Consider the following 22,810-nt stretch of genomic DNA (forward strand, 5'->3'; position numbering starts at 1 on the left):
ATAGATTTGATAAATATCAAAATGCTACTTAGAAAATACAATGATTAGTCTATTCCATAATTCTGTAACATATTAAATACTTAACACTAGAATTTGGAGAAGTAAATATTCACAATGACTTGCCATTAACTTTGGAATCATGCATGTAGTTGAAAGACAAACCTACCACAGGAAATAAGCTTCCATGCACTTTACAGACACTGCTTATTCCACTACAATGTTTTTGGGTTTTTTTACTTTATCTTTAGTCCATTTAAATTGTAATGACAAATGTAGCAAACTGCTTTTTTTTTCTCTCAAAGAAGCCAAAAATGAAAATAATATATTTGCTGAAAGAAACGCATTCACTGAACGGCAAATTCCAAAAACAAATGTTCAACCATTTTATTAAACTCTGATATATCTGTGTTGTCTTTAAAACAAATGTTATGGTTGCAGTGTATAAGTAAGCTATATTGTTTATTATTGATTGCATTTTTAAAATAAAATTGCCATTTTAATAGGCTTGAAAAATAATGTTGATATTACAATCCATTAAAATGCTCACTAAGAACTATGGCCTAAAAAAATGAAAAATCTCTTTTTGCACAGTTATAAATATTGTAATATTTCTTTGAAAATACATAACAGTATAAAAGTTACATTTTATAAAATGAAAAGTGTGAAATTTCACTCGAGCTGAATAATTTTATAGGACTGATAAACTCTTGCTCCATTTTGTATAGAAATTTTGTGGAGATTGGAGAAGAAAAGCATTCGTAACTTTTCACATATTAAACCCATGTCTTCAACTTTTGATCAGCAAGCAAAACAACTTTATCCAATAATAGGAACCCTTGTGTCGGGTTAATTCCGTAACTAAACTGAAACTTGTTACATGTTAAAGTGCCAATTTTTTTAGATCAACGTATTAAATGTCACATTTTCTGGCTTATTCCATTTTTCTTTTCAGCATGAGCTTTTAAAACATGACCTTCCAACATCAACTGAATGAACATTTGATTCTAGTCCTTAGTTAGTGCGTCACTTGATTAAAAACTGAAGTTAGGAATAAGGCACAAACCCGATGATTGATTGGCCTGTAGTCCAGTGGAAGACAGTTTAAATATGGTCTCTTACAACTTTTTTAAAAAATCATTACAAGAGCTTTGATGTGTAAAGGAATGGTTATTGAATATTCTTGGATTGTAATTGTTCTCAGTAGCCATCACTTTTTCTTTCTGTAGAAGAAGGTATATTGTAACATTTTGTAGTAGATTTCCGTTGTCCTGGACACTGCAAATAAATGAAAACTTAAGAATGAATATGGTACAGTATTAACACTATGAACTCAACTTGTTTCTCTGACATCTAATTCAAAATCTAAAACTGTATTGCAAATATTATACAATGTTAAGTAGCTTCTATTCTAGAGTATCAAAACTGCCCATTCATTTCAATATTAGTTTGAAATTAATGCATAATTTCCAAATTGCTATGCAAAACAGCTTTATTTAATCTAAATGGAACTTTTGATTAAATGATTTCCCTATGTCGCATTTAATATCACAAATGATGAAAGACCACATACTTTTCAATTTGAAAGTATTTAAGTGCCATTCTTGCTCTTATATCAACACATACCATGGGTAAGGAAAGCTGTGCAACTCTGGAAATTGCAAGGGTATTTTTAAAGATTGGAAGAGATGGTTATTTTTAAATTTTTCAATAAGAAAGGAGCAACTAAACAACAACCTGCACTTCTATCACACCTTCAATAATGCAAAACATCGAAGAGGGGTGTTATCAAACAACAGTTGGTACAATTCGAAGCCCAGAAGGACAGGGGATTAAAAGATTCGTCAACAATGTAGGATTTAAGGATTGTCTTCCTACACGGAATTTGAAAACGAGGATGAGATTTTAAAATCATTGATGGACTATGAGCCTTGAGCACAGTAGTAATGAGTGAGCTTTGGGAAGTTAAAATTATGGATGAGCTCAAACTTAAACTGTAAGGTTGAAAGTCATAGAATAGACAAATCTGGAGCTTACAAAGACTTGATGAGGCTTTCAGCAGAAAGGCAGTCATGATGTCAAGGTTGCAAACATCTGGTTCAGAGTAAAGCTAAGGAATGGAGTTTTGGGTGAGGCATGAAGAGAATAGCCTTGATCTTCCCAATAAACTGAAGGAAATTTCTGTCCGTTTAAAACTGGATTACAAATAAGCCACCTGACAGAGGCAAGGAAGGATCAAGAGGGGTTCTGATGAAGTAGAGTTGGGTGCCATACTATTTTCAGATGATGTCACTGAGGCGGAGCCTGGAGATGAGAAATAGGAAGGAGCAGGATGAGTGACCATTTCAGGTACTATATAGCCAGGACTTAAAATCAGGCAAGGGCAGTACTACACAGCTGGATGCCAGAGGGAAGCATTGAAAGAGTAGGCATGATCAACTGTGTCAAAGGCTGCAGTTAAGTTGAGAAGGATGAGAAAGGATAGTTTATGATAGTCAAATAGACTATTGTTCATTATTTTGGTAGAGACTGTTTTAGTAGTGCTACATTTGCTATTCACTAGTTTGAACCCTTGCTGCTTGTCCTATTTTCACAGTTTGATGTGTCTCAGTTGTACCTTTCCTATATCTTTAATTATTTTTGAGGTCCCTTCTTACTTGCCTGCTTTCAAAGACAAGTTTGTTTTCTCCTCAGCCTTCAGTCCCCTGCTCCTTTTCTACAGTAGTTCTGGGGCTTGAATGTCTGCCTTGCACCTTGGTAATCAAAACTGAACAAGTTCTCAAACAAAACGCTGAACAGTTTTAGAATGACATGCTCTGAATCGGCAGTACTATCCAGTATTTAATTTACTTTAATTGCTGCTTCATAGTGCCATGAAGTGTAAAACTCAGATCTCTTTCACCTTTATATTAGATAACTGCTTTGACACATTTCACACAAACGCTCTTATTTATTTAAAAAAATGCACCTGCCATTTACAGATTTAAAAAATGCAAAGATGAAAAAATCAAAATGCTGGAAATATGAAATATGATTGTGATGGATTTACACTCAACTCATGAAACTTATTTGTTCTCTTTACAAATGCTCTATTTTTGCAGTAGCTTCTGTTTTTATTGCATGTTGTACCTGGCTGCCTCTGAGAGTATTGGAATCCATGGGTAAGAATAGCTATAATACAATCAAAGTTGAGACCATCCAGTAATTGGAACCAATGAGCACAGGGATAGATTATGGTTTTAGCAAGTAAACTTGACAGAAATGAAAACTTAAGCTAAAAGAAATTTGCTGAGTGATCACTTAGATCGGGGAAAATGGAAAGCTTTTAAATTAATACCAAATTAAAAATAAGGAAATATATGCCAGAAAGATAGTCTAATAAAGCAGACTGTGAAATCCTAAAAACGGTTCTACTTATCTTTGGGTCTGATTGTCAATCCACCAATACTGTGGAAACCTTTACTGACCTCTTTACCATTTCTTTGTCAGCACTTTGGTATTGGGGAAACACTCATATGCAAAAGAAAGCCTTTGCAAAAATTCAAGCACAATCTTTGCTCGAAAGATCTGCTGGTTTTCCACCTGATTGTGCCCCATATGAATATATGCAACCTTATCTTGAGCAATGGAAACATTTGTCTGAAATGCCACCAAAAGTAGCAGCAGCAGGCATACCAAGAATGAGATGCCAATGTGATGCAGCTACAACACAAGACTACTTGTATGCTAAATAGCACAAGCACTTGGCAATAAAGCTAAGCAATCCCACAACCATCAGATCAAAGTTCCGCAGTCTTGCTACATACAGTTATGAATGGTGATGGACAACTAACAGGAGGAGGCTCCACAAATATCCCCATCCCTGATGAAGTGGAAAAGACAAGGCTGTAGCATTTGTAACCATCGTTACCCAGAAGTACCAAGTGGAAAATGCAACTTAGAGCTTCCTTCTACAGGGATCCACAAAATATGGAACAAATCTGATCGGGACAATTACTGCCATCTACTCTCAATCATCAAAAGCTATGGAAGATGGTGTTGTCAGTGCTATCGAGCAGCAGTTACTCAGCAATAACCTGCTTATCAATGCTCAGTTTAAGTTTCACCAAGGCCACTCGGGTCCAGACCTCATTACAACCTTTGTGCAAATATGGACAAAAGCAATGAATTCAAGAGGTGAGGCAAGAGTGACTACCCTTCACATCAAATCAGCTTTTAACCAAGTGCGGCATCAAGGAACCCTGGCAAAATTGAAGTCACTTAGCACAATAATAGTATCTTCACAGTAAGATGAGACTTTACCTTCATCAGGACTGTGTGGGCAAAGGCACAGACACGTCTGCAACATATAGGTGAAGACAGGGTCAAGTAAGTCCAACAGCTGTGTCCTTTAAGACTTGCCCAACTTGGTCTGTGGTGGTACTATTCAGGTACTCTTGATGGTGAATGTTGATGTCCCCCAACTAGAGCATATTTAATACCTTTGCTTCCCTCAGTGCTTCTTATAAATAGTGTTCAACATGGAGGACTGATTTGTCAACTTAATGGGAAACAATAGTTGGTAATCAGGACATTGCTTTGGTCTTGAAAGATTGATTGGCTATGATTATCCAAGTCATGTTCTTCCTTAGTGATTTCAGGGGGCAGTAGAAACCAATAACATCAGAGCCTGAATTTCCAGTGATCTATGCTGGTGTTCCTGCCTCAAATCACACAACCTTCAGCTCATCCTTCCCCATCACCAAGGCTGTACATTAGTTATTTTTGTCCTTACAGAACTACATTGACTCCCCATACTACAGAAACTAAACCCCTCACTGCCCCTCCAAATGTTGAACTGTTATATTTTATGTAATCAGAATGTTCTGCAACACAAGTGGATGAAGAAAAGTAAAAGTCTAATAACATGAGTTACTTTTCTTCCATGTAATCAGTAACTACAGGGCTACCTAAACGACTACAATAAAAACCCTTAATACTATTAACATAGCTTTAAGCTTCTACATTATCTTATTTTAATAGCATAAAATGATTTTAATATTATCACAAACTAAAAATTTGAATGCACATCTCAAAGTGAAAAAATATAAATGACAAATTCATTTGACTGGATCACAATGCTTATGTTCTCAAGTGACATATTTAAAAGGCATCTCCCAAACATTCAATCCATCATTCTTGTAAGGCAAGAGCCATTAATAATGCACGATTATCAATCAAAATTCTTACCTTTATGCCAACCTTAAACTATAGCCTGTATTTTGTGGTCCCAATGGCGGCAAACACAGACCGCTGCCATTATTGAAAGTCAGAATAGCACCATAACTTCTGCACCAGAGGTTGCAGTGCACGTCAATGGGTTCCCAAGGAACGTATGATGATGGACATAAGGACCTGTAATTTGACAATTTGGGCTGACTGTGCACAAGTTACACTCATTTTCATGGATTTTTTTTTCCAAGAGCTGATATTAGCAGAAGTAGAGCCTGCTCAGGAGGGCATCCACCATTAGCAAGGCACCAGCAGCAGCATGTTGATGAATTTACCAGTCGCATTGGATGTCTTTTTTTGTCCATCATAATTTTAAACTTTCACTGCAATTTGCGACAAAAACATCACTTGTTAAAATCTTGAGGTTTTCTGTTGCAAATGTGTTGTTTAACAAAGGTTTTATTCTATTTTTTACCTTGTAAAACAAGGTCACTGGAAACCAATTTTACCCAGATTTACGTTCCAGTGAAGTGATGCAGTCAGCTATTTTTACACCAATTTAGAAAACTCCACTGGTGCTGAGGAGCAGGACCTATAAAGACGATTAAAAGAAAGTATTTCTCCTTGTCAGCAGCAGAAGTGTTTCAGGAAAATTAGCACTCTAAGAAGCAAAAATCTGAAGCAGCATGGCCTATTTGTTCAGAGATTCAGGGCGGCACGGTAGCACAGTGGTTAGCACTGCTGCTTCACAGCTCCAGGGACCTGGGTTCGATTCCTGGCTTGGGTTACTGTCTGTGTGGAGTTTGCACATTCTCCTCGTGTCTGCGTGGGTTTCCTCCGGGTGCTCCGGTTTCCTCCCACAGTCCAAAGATGTGCGGGTTAGGTTGATTGGCCATGGTAAATTGCCCTTAGTGTCCTGAGATGCGTAGGTTAGAGGGATTAGTGGGTGGGATATGAGGGTAGGGCCTGGGTGGGATTGTGGTCGGTGCAGACTCGATGGGCCGAATGGCCTCTTTCTGTACTGTAGGGTTTCTGATTTCTTCTATGAGATTGATGTGTTTAAAAGAATGCAGTTTCTACTTTCCAAAGTCGTGAATGAAACATTACCTTTAGATGTCTTAAAATGCTCACATTAAAACTTTTAAAGCAAAATTAAGCATAGTAACATTGCGTGTCATATGACAAGCCAGTAGCCTGCATTAAAGTTAACACAAGATACTTCAATCTGGATTTTTGTTCTCAAGTCAGGTAGCGGGAGTTTTAAAATCTCCTGGCTTGAACTGCCCACCTCGGTAGAATAGACAGATTTACACTCGGGGGCGTGGGTGCAAGATGGAGTTTGGCTTCCCAACCTCAGACACTGATCAGAAGCAGCCCCAGGGGCTGCCATGGTGTGCTGTTAAAAGGCCCACATTGTTCCCTGGGACTTTGTCCTCATCATTTTGTTAAATATTAGGGCCTCTAGCCCTCATCCCTTGCACCCCCACCACTCCTCATACCCCATCCATGCCAACCATGCCACCTCATGCCTCCTACCCAATGGCTCCTCATATCCTCCAAGTCAATTCATGATCCCATCACCTTTATGGCCCCTTATATTTCCCATCCCAACTGAATGCTAACTCGTCCATCAGCCTTTGCACTTACACACTCCACATTTGGAATATTGTGTGTAGTTCTGGTCACCTCGCTATAAGAAGGATGTGGAAGCGTTGGAAAGAGTGCAAAGGAGATTTACCAGGATGGTGCCTGGTTTGGAGGGTAGGTCTTATGAGGAAAGGTTGAGGGAGCTAGGGCTTTTCTCTTTAAAGCGGAGGAGGATGAGAGGTGACTTAATAGAGGTTTATAAGATGATGAGGGGGATAGAGTGGACGTCCAGAGACTATTTCCTCGGGTGGATGTAGCTATTACTAGGGGGCATAACTATAAGGTTCATGGTGGGAGATACAGGAAGGTTTTTTTTCCCCTCAAGATGGTCATGAATCTTTGGAACTCTTCCCCAGACAGCGGTGGAGACAAGATATTTTTAAGGCAAAGGTAGGTAGATTCGTGAGTATCAAGGGAGTCGAAGAATAATCGGGGATAGGAAGAATGTAGAGTTGAGGCCACAATCAGGTCAGCCTAAATCTTAGTAAATGGTGGAGCAGGCTCAAGAAACCAAATAGCATTCCTAATTTGTATACATGTTGATATGAATATATGTACGTATGATGCTATTTGTCATTCCCTGATTTGCAGCTACCTCTTCTATCTTTGTTTTTGGATTATCTTTATTTATAAACTGGTTAAAATATTGGCCCCACCTCTCAATGTCATTTTCTTTCACTAAGATTACTCTACCTCCATCCTTAATCGGATGTATATTTCCCAATCTTTTGTTAATCTATCTCTATTAGCTGCTATTCCGAAAGTTTGATTTTGTCTCTCTTTGGTACTTAGTCTTTCATAGATTTCTTCCATGACAAAGGAGATCAAACTGGATTTTTATTTTTGCATCACTTTCTTTGCATTCCCTTTTGCCTTTTTGTACTGTTCTTTATCTTCTTTGAGACTGTTTCCATTTCATCTTTTACTGCACTTTTTCATTCCACCATCAAGTTTCTTTTCCAGGTCTTTTGCTCCCTGATGATCTTTCACACACTTCACCAATTTTCCTAATCAAGTCTGCCAATGGGTTCCACCAGTCTTCCATGGTCTGTCAAGATTTCTTCTATTTCTCTTACCTGTCTCTCCAATTTCCCTTTTCTCACTTGAGGATCTTCAAGCTTCCACCCGTTGCAATTCTACCTCTTGTCTCTTTTGTATTCTTGGTCTTTTGCAATCGGTTGTACCATCAGCACTCGTGTTGGGTGGCCAGTGCCTCACTTGGAAAGATTATGCGGTTCTTTGCTTCCTATGCAAGTTCTTCCCTGAACATGCTGTAATCCAACTGTTTTTCGTCTACCACTACTGGTTTCTGTATTTTTTAGTACCAGGTGTTTCATATACCAGTCAGTATGACAATGACACAGCAAACTCCTTCTTGGCTCCTTCTTCAGTTGCTTCACCAAAAGCCTGATTCCATGAACTACCATCCCACTCCTTTGCTCCCCACATGTCCATTAGGTAACGTGCCACCACTAGCCTATCACTGCTTGGTATTGTTTATAAAATCTAGCTTTTTGAAACACAAATTAATGAATCTAAAACAAAGCAGAACAAAAGTCAAAGAATTATGGGGTGATATTGCATTCTTTGATGGAGGATCTTTGTATCTTTATTTAATGGCAGAATGTGCAGAAGGGAACCTTTGAAATAAATGGGTTTAGGACGACAGCTTGGGCAATATGATCATTGTACATGAAATGAGTGTCTGAAGCAGAATGCATTCATTAATAAGTATCTGTTAACACCATTAAATTATACGCAAGGTAGAAAGGGTGATAAGTGGAGATGGCTATACTGTGAGCTTAATAAAGGATACTGAAACAAAACACACCTTTTACCACTGTCTTTTCTGAAAGCACTTTGTGTTAGTGGTGTAAATCCTAATTTTTGCACATCCTTTCTCTACCCCTGTTTGAAGAGTGGGAGTTTTGGGTGGGGGTGCGGTAGGAAAGAGGCTTCTTTTGAATCATTCTAGACAGTTTAAATACAGCTCCTGACTAGGAGAGGGTGTGGAGATTCATGCGCTACTACTGAGAGATGGGTCTGAATTTGTTTTTATAAAAACGTTGTTCGCTCTTTTCTCTGATGGCTTTAAATATTTCACGTTCCAAGGCCTACTATGGACTTGCACCTCCTGTTTAAACAAATCAAATTGTCAAAGATGCATTCAAAGTGTGATAAGTGTTTTAGGTTTATGGTTTGTAAAAATGTTTGAAGTGTTTAAAAAATATTTAAAATTATAATAAAACACTCATCTGCCAAATGATCTCTGGCTTATTACTTGAGGCACAAGCACGTTTGAGTAGGGTAAATAAGATTAGAGTTAAATTCATAACTCAAATATTGGTGTAGGAGAATAATAGAGCCGGGGAAAGCAGGAACTGTACCAGATAGTATTCACTTGAATCCTGTGGGGACTTGTGTTATAGTGAATTGTAGAACTAGGGCTGTAGAGATAGCTCTAAACTAAATAGTGCAGACGAGATATCAAGTGAGGGAAGATGCGGTAAATTAAAGAGAGAGAAAATTTATTTATTAATGTCACAAGCAGGCTTACATTGCAGTGTTAATGACATTACTGTGAAAATTTCCTAGTCGCCACACTCCAGCTCCTGTTCAGGTACACTGAGGGAGAATTTAGCATAGCCGATGCATCTAACCAGCACATCTTTCGGACTGTGGGAGGAAACCGGAGCATCCAGAGGAAACCCACACAGACACGGGGAGAAGGTGCAGACTCCGCACAGTGACCCAAGCCAGGAACTAAACCCAGGTCCCTGGCACTGTGAGGCAGCAGTGCTAATCACTCAGCCGCCCATGAGAACAAGGCAACAGAGCAAGGTAGAAATAAGGGAATTGATAATCTGAGTGAGGCAGGAAGGACCAAGCATACAAATTTAAGAATGCGTCAGCAGATAAGGTTGTGAAAATAATAAAAAGACAGAATTAAAGACACATCTGATTGCACGGAGCATTTGCAACAAGGTAGATGAACTGATGGCACAAATGGAAGTAAACAGGTATAATCTAATTGCCATTACAGGATGCAGAGTGACCGAAGGCTGGGAACTTGATGTTCTATCGTACTCAACATTTAGGGAGGACTGGCAAAAAGGAAAAGGAGATGGGGTAGCACTGTTATAAAGGACGAGATCAGTACATTAGTGAGAAAGGATCTCAGATTGGAAAATCAAGACACAGAATCAGTTTGGCTAAGAGACAGCAAACATTGGTAAGAGTTGTTTATAAGCCACCAAACAGTTGTGGTATGTAGGGCACAGTAAAAATCCAGAAACTAGAGATACACATGACATGGGTAATACAGTAATCTTGGGGACTTCAATTCACATAAGAACATAAGAACTCGGAATAGGAGTAGGCCATCTGGCCCCTTGAGCCTGTTCTGCCATTTAAATCTCAATATTCAGCAACAGAGAACTAAGAAACTGATAAGAAAAAGAGAAAATAGAATATGAAAGAACTAATGAGAAACATAAAAATGGACTGTAAAAGCTTCTATAGGTAACTAAAAAGGAAAAGATTAGTAAAGACAAATGTGGGCCCACTACAGGCAGACATGAGAATTTACAAATGGAGAATAAGGAAATGAGAGAGAAACTAAGCAAATAATATGGGTGAAATCCTACCAGAAAATTGCTTGTGTTAGTTCCGGCATGAAAAACAGAGTGATTCTTGCCAATGGCACTGGCATGATTTAGGAGCAAATTTTATAATTAGTAATAATTTTTGTGCCCACAAGAATCACACCGCATTTGTGGCATGTTCCCTCTGGTTCACCTGCCCCGCAACAAGTTAACCACTGCAATCACTGGGGAGCTCCATATAAATGACTTGTTCCAGAATGACTAAAAGGAATGGCAGCCAAGAGGTCTGCATCTCGCTTTTCAGAGGGAGCCCTGACCAGATTGCTGGATGGAGTGAGTGGAATAGAGGCACACACTACCCCTGCTCCGGGAGAAGGTCTTCCAGCAGAGTCACCACCCCCGCCTGGGATACAATGGTAGCCCTGGTGAGTGCAAATGCACTCCAGAAAACGACATGACAGCAATGTCGGAAGATGAATGATTTTCTTCGCTTAAGCAGGGTAGGCAAACCATTCCAGGGCCCCATCAGGACCCCCCTCGCACCCCAACTCCATCTCTCACCCAGCCATCTTGGAGGTGTTACCAACACCATGCCCTCCCCGCCCCTCCCTCCCTCCCACAATCAACATGCTCCCCTAGTAGCTGCTATGCTCGTCACATCCAGCTCCCACTCAAGTCCCACTCCTGCCACACCTCATCACAATCTCATGACTCCCACCTCCCTCTCCCTATCTGTGTCATTGCAGGGCAAACTCATCCGCAACATCAGTGGGTGCAGCCAGCTGGATTTATGCCCAAACTCAGACCCCTCACGCATTTCAAGAAGTGAGCCCTCAAGCTGGCCAGGGACAGCTGGTGAAGTGGGGGCAGCAACAAACGTGAGAATCCTCAGGACATGCTGTCATTCCTCAAGTCCAAAGTGAGTAATCAATGCTCCCTCCGTATCCCCTGTAATACACTGATGTCAGCTCCCTTCTCTTGCAGGCTGATCAGATGATCAGGCCGGACCATCCTCAGACCCCCTGGACCCACCGGACACGAGCAGCTCCGAGAGAGACTTGTCCAACCCCACCATGGAAGATATGTCACAGTCAATGAGTATATTCATAGAACATAGACATAGAACAGTACAGCACAGAACAGGCCCTTCGGCCCACGATGTTGTGCCGAGCTTTATCTGAAACCAAGATCAAGCTATCCCACTCCCTATCATCCTGGTGTGCTCCATGTGCCTATCCAATAACCGCTTAAATGTTCCTAAAGTGTCTGACTCCACTATCATTGCAGGCAGTCCATTCCACACCCCAACCACTCTCTGCGTAAAGAACCTACCTCTGATATCCTTCCTGTATCTCCCACCACGAACCCTATAGTTATGCCCCCTTGTAATAGCTCCATCCACCCGAGGAAATAGTCTTTGAACGTTCACTCTATCTATCCCCTTCATCATTTTATAAACCTCTATTAAGTCTCCCCTCAGCCTCCTCCGCTCCAGAGAGAACAGCCCTAGCTCCCTCAACCTTTCCTCTTAGATATTCAAGATTGAGATTGATAGATTTTTGAACACTAAGGGAATCAAGGGATATGGAAACTGGGAGAGAAACTGGAATTGATGCAGCAGTTTAACCATGATCTTATAGAATGACTGAGCAGATCCTATGGGCTACGTGTCACCTCCTGATCATATTTCTTATGCTCTTGAAAAGTCCACTAGTACACCATTTCTTTGTTCTTTCTCATTTCAACCAGCAATTCCTATCAGCTAAAAGCAAAATACAGCGGATGCTGGAATCTGAAACAAAAACAGAAAATACTGGAAAATCTCAGCAGGTCTGACAGCATCTGTGGGGAGAGAATAGAGCCAACGTTTCAAGTCTAGATGACGCTTCATTAGAGCCTATTAGCTGTTGTTCAACAATTCTTTTAAATTTGTAATATTTAAACAGCAACCTATCAGTCTTGGCATCTAGTTTGTTCTTTAGCTCTGCATCATGCCACGCTGAATGCCTCCAAATTTAAACAACATGAACAACATAGTGAAGATTAGAAAAAATGAAGAAAATGTGAGTTACCTTTTTTAATATCTGCAACAATAATTAAAATCTGATGTAACGACAATTATAAAAGTTCATTTTAAGTCAGGGAGGTTGTTTGGCAGTAAGACTGATCGTGCAGCTAAAACTTTTCTTATACTGGAAGACAAACTCTGACTTTTCTTGGTGAGGTTAATGGTTATCTGTCACATTAGTACAGCAAACCCATCCAGTTCCACTTATTTCAATGCCAGGTCTCTTGATGAGATGTGGTTACAGCACAGCAGCTAGAGGAGCAGGAACTGCACGCATGCAGTTACCGAAAGCAGAAGATTGACGCTTTAATAATGGTTACACGGTCAGCCTCATCATTATTTTAACAGCAAAATCCAGCCCTATAGCACTAAAGGAATGAGTGCAATTTTATCAGCTGTCAGCTGTCTCTCTGCTTTATTCATCCAGCACTGTCAGTTTATTGTGTTGTTTATGTAATCTTAATATTTTTGAACTTTGATAAATTCAAGCCATCCACTACCATAGGGAATATTTTTAAAATGTCAAATATCAATTCAGGAGGAGCCTGAATATTTTTAATGGGTGTTTTGGTCAACTACTTCCATGCCCCACAGGGCTGTGATATTTAAATGGTAACTCTTCTTCTTGACAGAATAGAAAATGAAAGATGAGACTTAAAATCAGCAGTGGGAGCTGAGATTTAAGCTTAGAATGAGAGCAGTCATTTAAATATCTGAGTCCTGGGGAAATTGAATAAAGCAACAACTAATTAAAAAAGATTTAGACTATTACTGTCGTTGGATAATTTAATGCACCAGTAAGAAAAGTCTCAGCATATGATGTATAAAATAACCTCTCCTTCCCACAAATTTAGGTAAAGATAAAGGGCCCAGTTTTATTATCACGTTGCGCCTGTTTTCAGGGGCGAAAACTTGATAAAGTCAGGTGCTTTTAGCGCGATCCGCGCCTGCCTCCGCGCCAGTTCCCCCTTTACCAAGGCCCGAAAATGGCTGCGATCGGGACTGCGCCCGACGGCCATTTGCATGCATTTAAATTAACTTAATGGGCTGCACGCCCAACTTTACTGGCACTTCCCCCTTTACCACCACGTTTGCCCATCCAGAATCGGCGCAAAACAGACATGCTCCACAAAAGTCTGATTCGGGTGCTCCAGTTAGTGAGAGGTAGGTGCCTAGAGTCCGACAGGACTCTGCTTGAGATTGGTTGGGGGGGGCAGGAAGAAGGGGGGGTCCGCTGCCACTCTGCCTGAGATCAGTGGGGGGGGGGGTCTACTGCCACTCTGCCTCAGATCGGTCGGGGGAAAGGGGGGAGAGGCCCACAATCAGTCTGGGGGGTGGGGGGGATAAGGGGGTCAGTAATGTTGGGGAGGGATGGGGCAATGTCTGTGGGGGCCGGGGGGGGGGGGGGGCATTATCTGGCCCGGGAGCAATGTGGCAGGGGAGCGGCATTCTATCATTTTTTGTCTGCGCATGCGCAGTTGGAGGCGTCGATTGGAGCTGCAGGATTTCGGGTGCATTAAGCCCCGCCCACAGGTTTCTACAGCGCGATTTGGAATCGCTGATATTTTTGCAGGCAGAGTGCGTATGGGGGCGTCTGAGAAGGGGTCTAAAAGTCAGAGCTGAAAGTTCAAGTCCACCCAGCACTTAGAATCAAAATGGTAAAATAGGGCCCAAAGATTCCGTTTAAAGCAAAATACTGCGGATGTTGGGAATCTGAAACAAAAAACAGAAAATCCTGGAAAATCTCAGCAGGTCTGACAGCATCTGTGGTGAGAGAAGAGAGCCAACGTTTTGAGTCTGGGTGACCCTTCATCAGAGCTGAAGACAAAGAAAATGGAAAGAGATTTATCCTGTAAGAGTGAAGGAGGGGTTGTGTAATTAACCAAGATGTCACAGACAAAAAGATAAAGTGAATGTATATGGTGGTGATAAAAGCTGAGAATGCTGATAATAGCATCCATGAAGAGATCGGAACGTGTAAATGGCAGAACAAAGGTGCAGAGTGTCAAAGGACAACCTGAGGCATGTGGCAGATGGCCCTAGTGGGGTGGGGGAACAAGATGGAAAGTGAGATTTAGAAGTGGACGAATGAAACAATGGAAGAAATTAAAATAAAGAATAATATTAACATCAAGTAATAAAAATGGAATACAATAAAAAATGGAATACAATAAATTCAGGTATGACCTAAAGATGTGCAGGTTAGATGGATTGGCCATGCTAAATTGCCCCTTAGTGTCCCAAGATGTTTAGGTTAGGGGGGTTAGCAAGGTAAATGCATGGGGTTACAGGGATAGGGTGGGGGTGGGCCTGGGCAAGATGTTCTGTTGGAGAGTCAGTGCAGACTCGATGGGTCGAATGGCCTCCTTCTGCACTGTAGGGATTCTATGATTCTTTTTGGTAGCAGCCTCAATGTTGACCTAGTTTTCCTGAATGCAAATGGCCTAATGGAGCAACATTTAGGGTAGCAAAATTTTGGAAAAGAAGCCTAACAAAACATGATAGGCCTATGATACTGAGAGGCCTATGCACATATGATGTATATTGAATGACTTAAATCATAAGGCCTTTTTGCCCTCATTTTTCGTGGGCCAATTTCTATATCCTGCATTTTCATTTACTTTGAGTTACTGATTTTCCCTTTCCTGCTCATATGGACTACCCCTACCTCCTGTTTAAACTTTTTCTCAAGTTTATCTTTTTCTGCACATATAGGTATAATGCACATTGCAAGGTGTGGATCTTTGGTGCATTCTTTTACATCACTTATTGGTCAATGCACAATATATCTTTTGGTTGAATCCCTTCTAATTATTTTGTACAGTTAATAGGTTTGCCCATGGACTTTAGTGTTATGTTCTAATATTTAAATATTTTATGTTAAATATATTTCAAAATGTTGATAATAAAGGAATAATCATGGTACTTGATTTTCTCATTAGAATTTTGTAACAGATACGTATGGTGTTTTTCTCATTTCTTTTAAATAAAATTAGTTGATTTATGAACTTTAATAGCGTACGTCTAGCTTTATTCAAAATGGAATTCTCCCATCTCCCAGCACACCATGTTCATTACTTTTGCATTAGGAAATGTGTTGGTTGCAGTACTATTTATTTATTTGTTACATTTGCTGATTGGCTTTTTTAAATTTGAAGTTTAGAAATAAAAGTTTGCAACGCGTTTGAGGGGAGGCAGTGACGTAGTGGTATTGTCGCTGGACTAGTAACCCAGAGACCCAAGGTAATGCTTTGGGATCCCAGGTTCAAATGACAGCTGGTGAGATTTGGATTCAGTAAAAAACCTGGAATTAAAAGTCTAACGATGACCATGAACCCATTGTCAATTGTTGTAAAAACCCATCTCATTCATTAATTAAGGAAATCTGACATCCTTACCTGGTCTGACCTATATGTGACTCCAGATCCACGGCAATGTGGTTGACTCTTAAATGCCCTCTGGGATGGGCAATAAATTCTGGCCCAGCGACGCCCACATCCCATGAACCAAATTTTTAAAAAGCGCTGGTCGGTGTCAATTTAGGGATTTCCAGAAGCATGTAAAAGAAAATCTTACCTAAACTAATTTATCTCCAGTCATCAGTGGTCTTGAATGACACAACCTTGTTCTGAAGAGTAGAAAGTTTGAATGGATCCTCCTATTTTTGGGGGGGTTGAAGGGAAAGAGAGAAAAAAAAAACAAACATAATGCTCTTTTCTTGCTCATACACGCAAAGGTCTTTGATGCTTTGCCTTCTACAAGTGTATTTCTGGGCCTATCACTTTAACTCATTCCTGCCAAAGCTCTTCTGTTGGTCATAAGAAAGAGCCACAACTGAATGGAAAACAGAAATTCCTTCTCAGAGGAATTAATCTTTGGTTAATCTTATAGTCAAGACCATTGTTTCTCTCAACCAGCCAACTGTGCACAAAATACATAATAGAACTATATAAGAGATACAAATTTGAAAACCAGTGCTGTACAGGAGATGCCAAAGGGTGTGAATATCAGCAGGAACATCTGTTGGAAAAACCAATTCCAAATCTGGAGTATGAGGAAAAGTATGGCTGAGTCCTGAACACATGCAAAATCAGGTAAACACTGCAAAGGAAATAACTGAAAAAATATCATCCTTCAGGATTTGAATACATCTCACCCATAATAGAGAACAATAATAAAAAGAAAGACAACTTTGAAATGAATGTTATAAATTATAGAAGAGCATCTATGACGTGGTCTAAATATAATTATATATATATTTAAAATATCGATAATAAGAGGCTATATTGTAGCCTGATTCACTCAGCTGCTAGGACATTTATCACTAATAAAAATAAGTTAGGAGCAACTGCCTTTCTTCAAACTTATATGATCATTTAAATAGCAAAGGATGTTTGTAATAGGACAAAGCAAATTAAATTCAAAAGAATATTAATAGTGTACAGAGTAAAATCATATACACGCCCATGATTTTACATATACCGACAGAAATTATAGTAACAAGCACAATCCAATAATTCTAACTTGCTCGAAGTATCCTTCTACTTATTAAGAAACAACTTAGTGATTAAATTAGCTCAAGTTTTGTTAAAGGTCTTTGATGTTTTCTTACCGATATCCATAGAGCTAATAGATCATGTAATTAATGTCGATAAATAAGAAATAATAGTTCTTTTATCAAGGAAGTAGTGTTATGCCTTCTGTTAATTAGATGGCGAGTTTATTACACTGAAAATGTACCTTCTCTTAACTCTGCAAAATATGATTCTTTAATAACGTTACATTATCCACCAGAGATTTGGATTTTCTCATTCAACATCACATCACTGTACAGAGAAAATCTCCTAGCTCAAACCACGTGCAGTTAATCTTCCCCTGTTGTTATGTTTATATTAAGTCTTAGATACATCGGCAGATTGATGCTCCATGAGATTATTTCAAGACACCATCTGTGAGCTGTTGCAGAACACGCTCAGCAATTGCTTGGTGTTTCTTCTCACCTTCAATTTTCTACCTGATCTGAGAGTATATTTTATGCTTGTCTGGACCCTAACATGTCCTTGTAATGCGAAGAACCAGTCTTTGATATTTTGGTAGTCATGTATCATTTAAGTGGATGAGTTAGCTGCAATGATCTCGTGTACCAAGATTGGTGTAGGCCTTGCACTTCAAAATATCATATGGTGATGGAGGACTGGAAATACATGTCAGTAACCAAGTTCATATTGCAGGTCAATATAACGGACAGGAAATTAGGGAAGATGAATAAGTAATCAATGTCATGCTGGGCAAATAATCAGTGCACAAGATAGTGTGACAAAATAAGTGCACTAAATTGATGTAATGAAAATTTTATATCTCTGTCTTTCTCTACTAGCAATAAGGAACATAGGAACATGAGCTCCAGAACTACCATTCAATTAGATCACAGTTGATCTATGATATAATCCATATACCCAATCTTACTCTCATATCCCTTAATGCCTTTAGATAACATAAATCTATCAATTTATAATTATTCTAGTATCAATTGCCATTTTGGAGGAGAGTTTCAGATTTCTCTCAACACTTTTTTGTAAACAATTGTTTCTTGATTTCACTCCTGCAAGATCTGGCTCTAATTTTTAGACAATTCCGTAGATGTCCTAGTCTCCCCAACCAGTGGAAATAGATTCTCTCTATCTACCCTATCTGCTTGAGGCCAATTAGCTCAGTTGGCTAAATGACTAGCATGTGGTTCAGAATAACACAAACAATGTGGGCTTCCATTCCAGTTGAGATAGACTTGGGACCCATCTCCTCACCAGCCTCAAGCCTGTTATGGAGGTGCCCTTCAATATATGTAACCAGTTACCTCTCTCTAACACAGACAGATGCCTACTGTCCCTCGTGGACTTTGGCTAAATGCCTACCCTATCTATCTATTCCCCTTAATATCTTCAAAACCTGGATAATCTCACCCCTTAACCTTCTAAATTCCAGAGAGTACAATCCTACTTTGTGTAATCTATCCTTGCAATTTAGTCCTTGGAGTCCTGATATCACTCTGGTAAATCTTGATTTGATTTATTATTGTCACATGTATTAACATACAGTGAAAAGTATTGTTTCTTGCGCACTATACAGACAAACCATACCGTTCATAGAGAAGGAAACGAGTGCAGAATGTAGTGTTACAGTCATAGCTAGGGTGTAGAGAAAGATCAACTTAATGCAAGGTAAGTCCATTCAAAAGTCTGACAGCAGCAGGGAAGAAGCTGTTCTTGAGTCGGCTGGTACGTGACCTCAGACTTTTGTATCTTTTTCCCAAAGGAAGAAGGTGGGAGAATGTCCGGGGTGCGTGGGGTCCTTAATTATGCTGGCTGCTTTGCCGAGGCAGCGGGGAGTGTAGACAGAGTAAATGGATGGGAGGCTGGATCTATGCTCTACTCCCTCCAAGGTCAATATATCTGTCTTAAGATGTGGTGCCCAGAACTGCTCACTATACTCCAGGTGTGGTCTAATTAGGACTTTGTATAGATGAAGCAGGGCTTCCACCCCCTTGTATTCTATTCTTCTAGATATAAAATCCACCATTCCAGTGACCTTTCTCATTAATTTTCTGTAGCTGTTCACATTCATGACATTTAAATGATCCATTAACGGAACTTCCAAGTCTTTTTGGACTGTCACTATTACTAGCTTTTCAGAATTTAGGAAGTATACTGTTCTATCCTCTCTAGGTTCAAAGTGGATGACCTCATTTTTGCTTAAAATAAAATCTATTTGTCACAGTTTTGGCTCGGCACTTAATTTATCAATATCTCCTTTTAATTTTATGCTTTCATCCATGCTGCTTTAAATGCAGCCCATCTTTGTGCCATCTGGAATGTGGCTTTCTTTTCCATCATCTAAGTCGGTAATAAATAAAGTGAATAGTTTTGGCCCCAACAGATTCTTGTGGGGCACACCTAGTTATTTCCTGACAATTAGAGTATCTGCCCATTATTTCCATGCTCTGTCCCCTGCCACTCAGCTAATTTCCTAACCAGATCAATAATTTGCCTTCAATTTGACGGGGTTCACATGAGCAAACATTTTCAAATACCTTATGGAAGTCAAAATAACATTCAGATATTCCCTGTTCACATTAGCCACCTCTTCAAAAATTCAATTACATTCATCAGACATGCAGGGCGGCGCAGTGGCTCAGTGGTTAGCACTGTTGCCTCACAGAACCAGTGATCCGGGTTCAATTCCGGCCTTGAGTGGCTGTCTGTGTGGAGTTTGCACATTTTCCCCGTGTCTGCGTGGGTTTCCTCTGGGTGCTCCGGTTTCCTCCTACACTCCAAAGATGTGCTGGTTAGGTTGTTCATGTTCAATTGCCCCTTAGTGTTGGGGGGTTAGTGAGGGTAAATACGAGGCAAGTTATGGGGATAGGGCCTGGGTGGGATTGTGGTCGGTGCAGACTTGGTGGACCGAACAGCCTCCTTCTGAAGTGTAGGGATTCAATGATTCTATGTTGCAAATCCATGTTGGCTCTTTGAGAGGCGACCTGATAGAAGTCTACAAGATTATGAGGGGCATTGGCAGAGTGGATAGTCAGAAGCTTTTTCCCAGGGTGGAAGAATCAATTACTAGGGGGCATAGGTTTAAGGTGCGAGGGGCAAAGGTTAAAAGGAGACATACGAGGCAAGTTTTCTACGCAGAGGGTGGTGGGTGCCTGGAACTCGCTGCCGGGGGAGGTCGTGGAAGCAGATACGATAGTGACTTTTAAGGGGCGTCTGGACAAATACATGAATAGGATGGGAATAGAGGGATATGGTCCCCAGAAGGGTAGGGGGTTTTAGTTCAGTCGGGCAGCATGGTCAGTGCAGGCTTGGAGGGCCTGTGATGTAATTTTCTTTGTTCTTTCTGATCAACTGAAAATTTTCAAAGTGTTCAATCACATTCTTAATTATAAACTCTAGCAATTTCTCAAAAACAGGTGTTAAGCTAACTAATCTAAATTTCCCTGGTGTTTCTCTGTCACCTTTCTTAAATACAACACCAGATTAAAGTCCAACAGGTTTATTTGGTAGCAAAAGCCACTAGCATTCAGAACAGGCCGTTCCTTCGTCAGGTGGGTGGGAGTTCTGATCACAAACAGGGCACAAAGACACAAACTCAATTTACATGAATAATGATTGGAATGTGAGTCTTTACAGCTAATCAAGTCTTAAATGTACAGACAATGTGAGTGGAGGGAGCATTAAGCACAGGTTAAAGAGATGTGTATTGTCTCCAGACAGGACAGCTAGTGAGATTTTGCACATCCAGGCAAGTTGTGGGGGTTACAGATAGTGTGACATGAACCCAATATCCCGGTTGAGGCCATCCTCATGTGTGCGGAGCCTGGTTATCAGTCTCTGCTCAGCGACTCTGCGCTGTCGTGTGCTTAACGCTCCCTCCACTCACATTGTCTGTACCTTTAAGACTTGATTAGCTGTAAAGACTCACATTCCAATCATTATTCATATAAATTGAGTTTGTGTCTTTGTGCCCTGTTTGTGATCAGAACTCCCACCCACCTGACGAAGGAACAGCCTGTTCCGAAAGCTAGTGGCTTTTGCTACCAAATAAACCTGTTGGACTTTAACCTGGTGTTGTTAGACTTCTTACTGTGTTTACCCCAGTCCAACGCCGGCATCTCCACATCATGACCTTTCTTAAATAACAGAATGGGAGGTTCAATTTTCCAGTCGAAAGTAATGGCTTCGGAGGCAAGAGATCTTTGGAGGATTTATAGTTAGGGCTTCTGCGAAATGAGGTTGTTTAGTGTGAACTAGATTCCTAATAAGCATATATCTGTAGAACAAAATTTCCACAATTCAGGACACTCACTGAGCAGGATGCGTAGGAACACAGGTAGACCATTCCCTTGAGTCTGTTCCACCATTCAATGAGATCAAGGATGATGTGTATCTTAATTCCATCCATCTGGCTTTGTTCTCATAGAATCATAGAACCCTACAGTGCAGAAAGAGGCCATTCGGCCCATTGAGTCTGCACCACCACAATCCCACCCAGGCCCTACCCCCATATCCCTACATATTTTACCTGCTAATCCCTCTAACCTACGCATCTCAGGGCACTAAGGGGCAATTTTTTTTAGCATAGCCAATCAACCTAACCCGCACATCTTTGGACTGTGGGAGGAAACTGGAGCACCCAGAGGAAACCCACGCAGACGCGAGGAGAATGTGCAAACTCCACACAGACAGTGACCCGAGCCGGGAATCGAACCCAGGTCCCTGGAGCTGTGAAGCAGCAGTGCTAACCACTGTGCTACCGTGCCGCCCTTCTATATTCCTTTATACCTTTGGCTGGCAAAAGTTTTATCAATCTTGGATTAAAATTATTAAACTAGCACCAAGTACTCTTTGTGGGAGAGAGTTTCCCTCTTCTACCATCCTTTCCATGTATAAGCGTTTCCTGATATTTCTGAATGGCCTGACTTGGATATATGGTTTTATATTATTATACCTAAGTTATTCATCAAGAAACAGAGTGAATAATTGAAGCCCCTAGACAGGGCCTTGCGGGCACCCCTAGGTACTTCCTTCCAATAAGAGTATATAACCATTCCCAGTATTCTCTTTAGGGCTTTAAAATAATGAAAGGTTTTGATAGAATAGGCACAGAGAGAATGTTGTGAGTAAGAGCAAAACTAGAGGCCATCAAAATAAGATTGTCACCAAGAATTCAAATAGGACATTCAGAAGAAATTTGTTTACCTAGAGTGTTGAGAATATGAAACTCAATAACATAGAGTCTTAGAGTCATAGAGGTTTACAGCATGGAAACAGGCCCTTCGGCCCAACTTATCCATGCCGCCCTTTTTAAAAAAAAACCCCTAAGCTAATCCCAATTGCCCGCATTTGGCCCATATCCCTCTATACCCATCTTACCCATGTAACTATCTAAATGCTTTTTAAAAGACAAAATTGTACCCACCTCTACTACTACCTCTGGCAGCTTGTTCCAGGCACTCACCACTCTGTGTGAAAAAACTGCCCCTCTGGACACTTTTATATCTCTCCCCTCTCACCTTAAACCTATGCCCTCTAGTTTTAGACTCCCCTACCTTTGGGAAAAGATATTGACTATCTAGCTGATCTATGCTCCTCATTATTTTATAGACCTCTGTAAGATCACCCCTCAGCCTCCTACGCTCCAGAGAAAAAAGTCCCAGTCTATCCAGCTACGCAACATGGAGTAATTGAGGTGAATATTATAGTTGCATTCCAATCTAAAATGCCCA

General features: G+C 40.4%; 1 protein-coding gene across 1 annotated transcript in view; it reads right to left on the reverse strand.

Annotated features, from left to right (window-relative positions):
* Positions 1-1,171: 1,171 nt before the first annotated feature.
* mok (MOK protein kinase) overlaps positions 1,172-22,810 on the reverse strand; it is an 86,903-nt gene continuing 65,264 nt past the window's right edge. Inside the window, exon 12 of the mRNA XM_078233198.1 lies at positions 1,172-1,275. Within this exon, the coding sequence (XP_078089324.1) occupies positions 1,198-1,275 (78 nt within the window). The 3' untranslated portion in view covers positions 1,172-1,197. The remainder of the gene's footprint in view (positions 1,276-22,810) is intronic.

Source organism: Mustelus asterias, chromosome 18 (assembly GCF_964213995.1).
Source record: "Mustelus asterias chromosome 18, sMusAst1.hap1.1, whole genome shotgun sequence".
NCBI classification, from domain to species: Eukaryota; Metazoa; Chordata; class Chondrichthyes; order Carcharhiniformes; family Triakidae; genus Mustelus; species Mustelus asterias.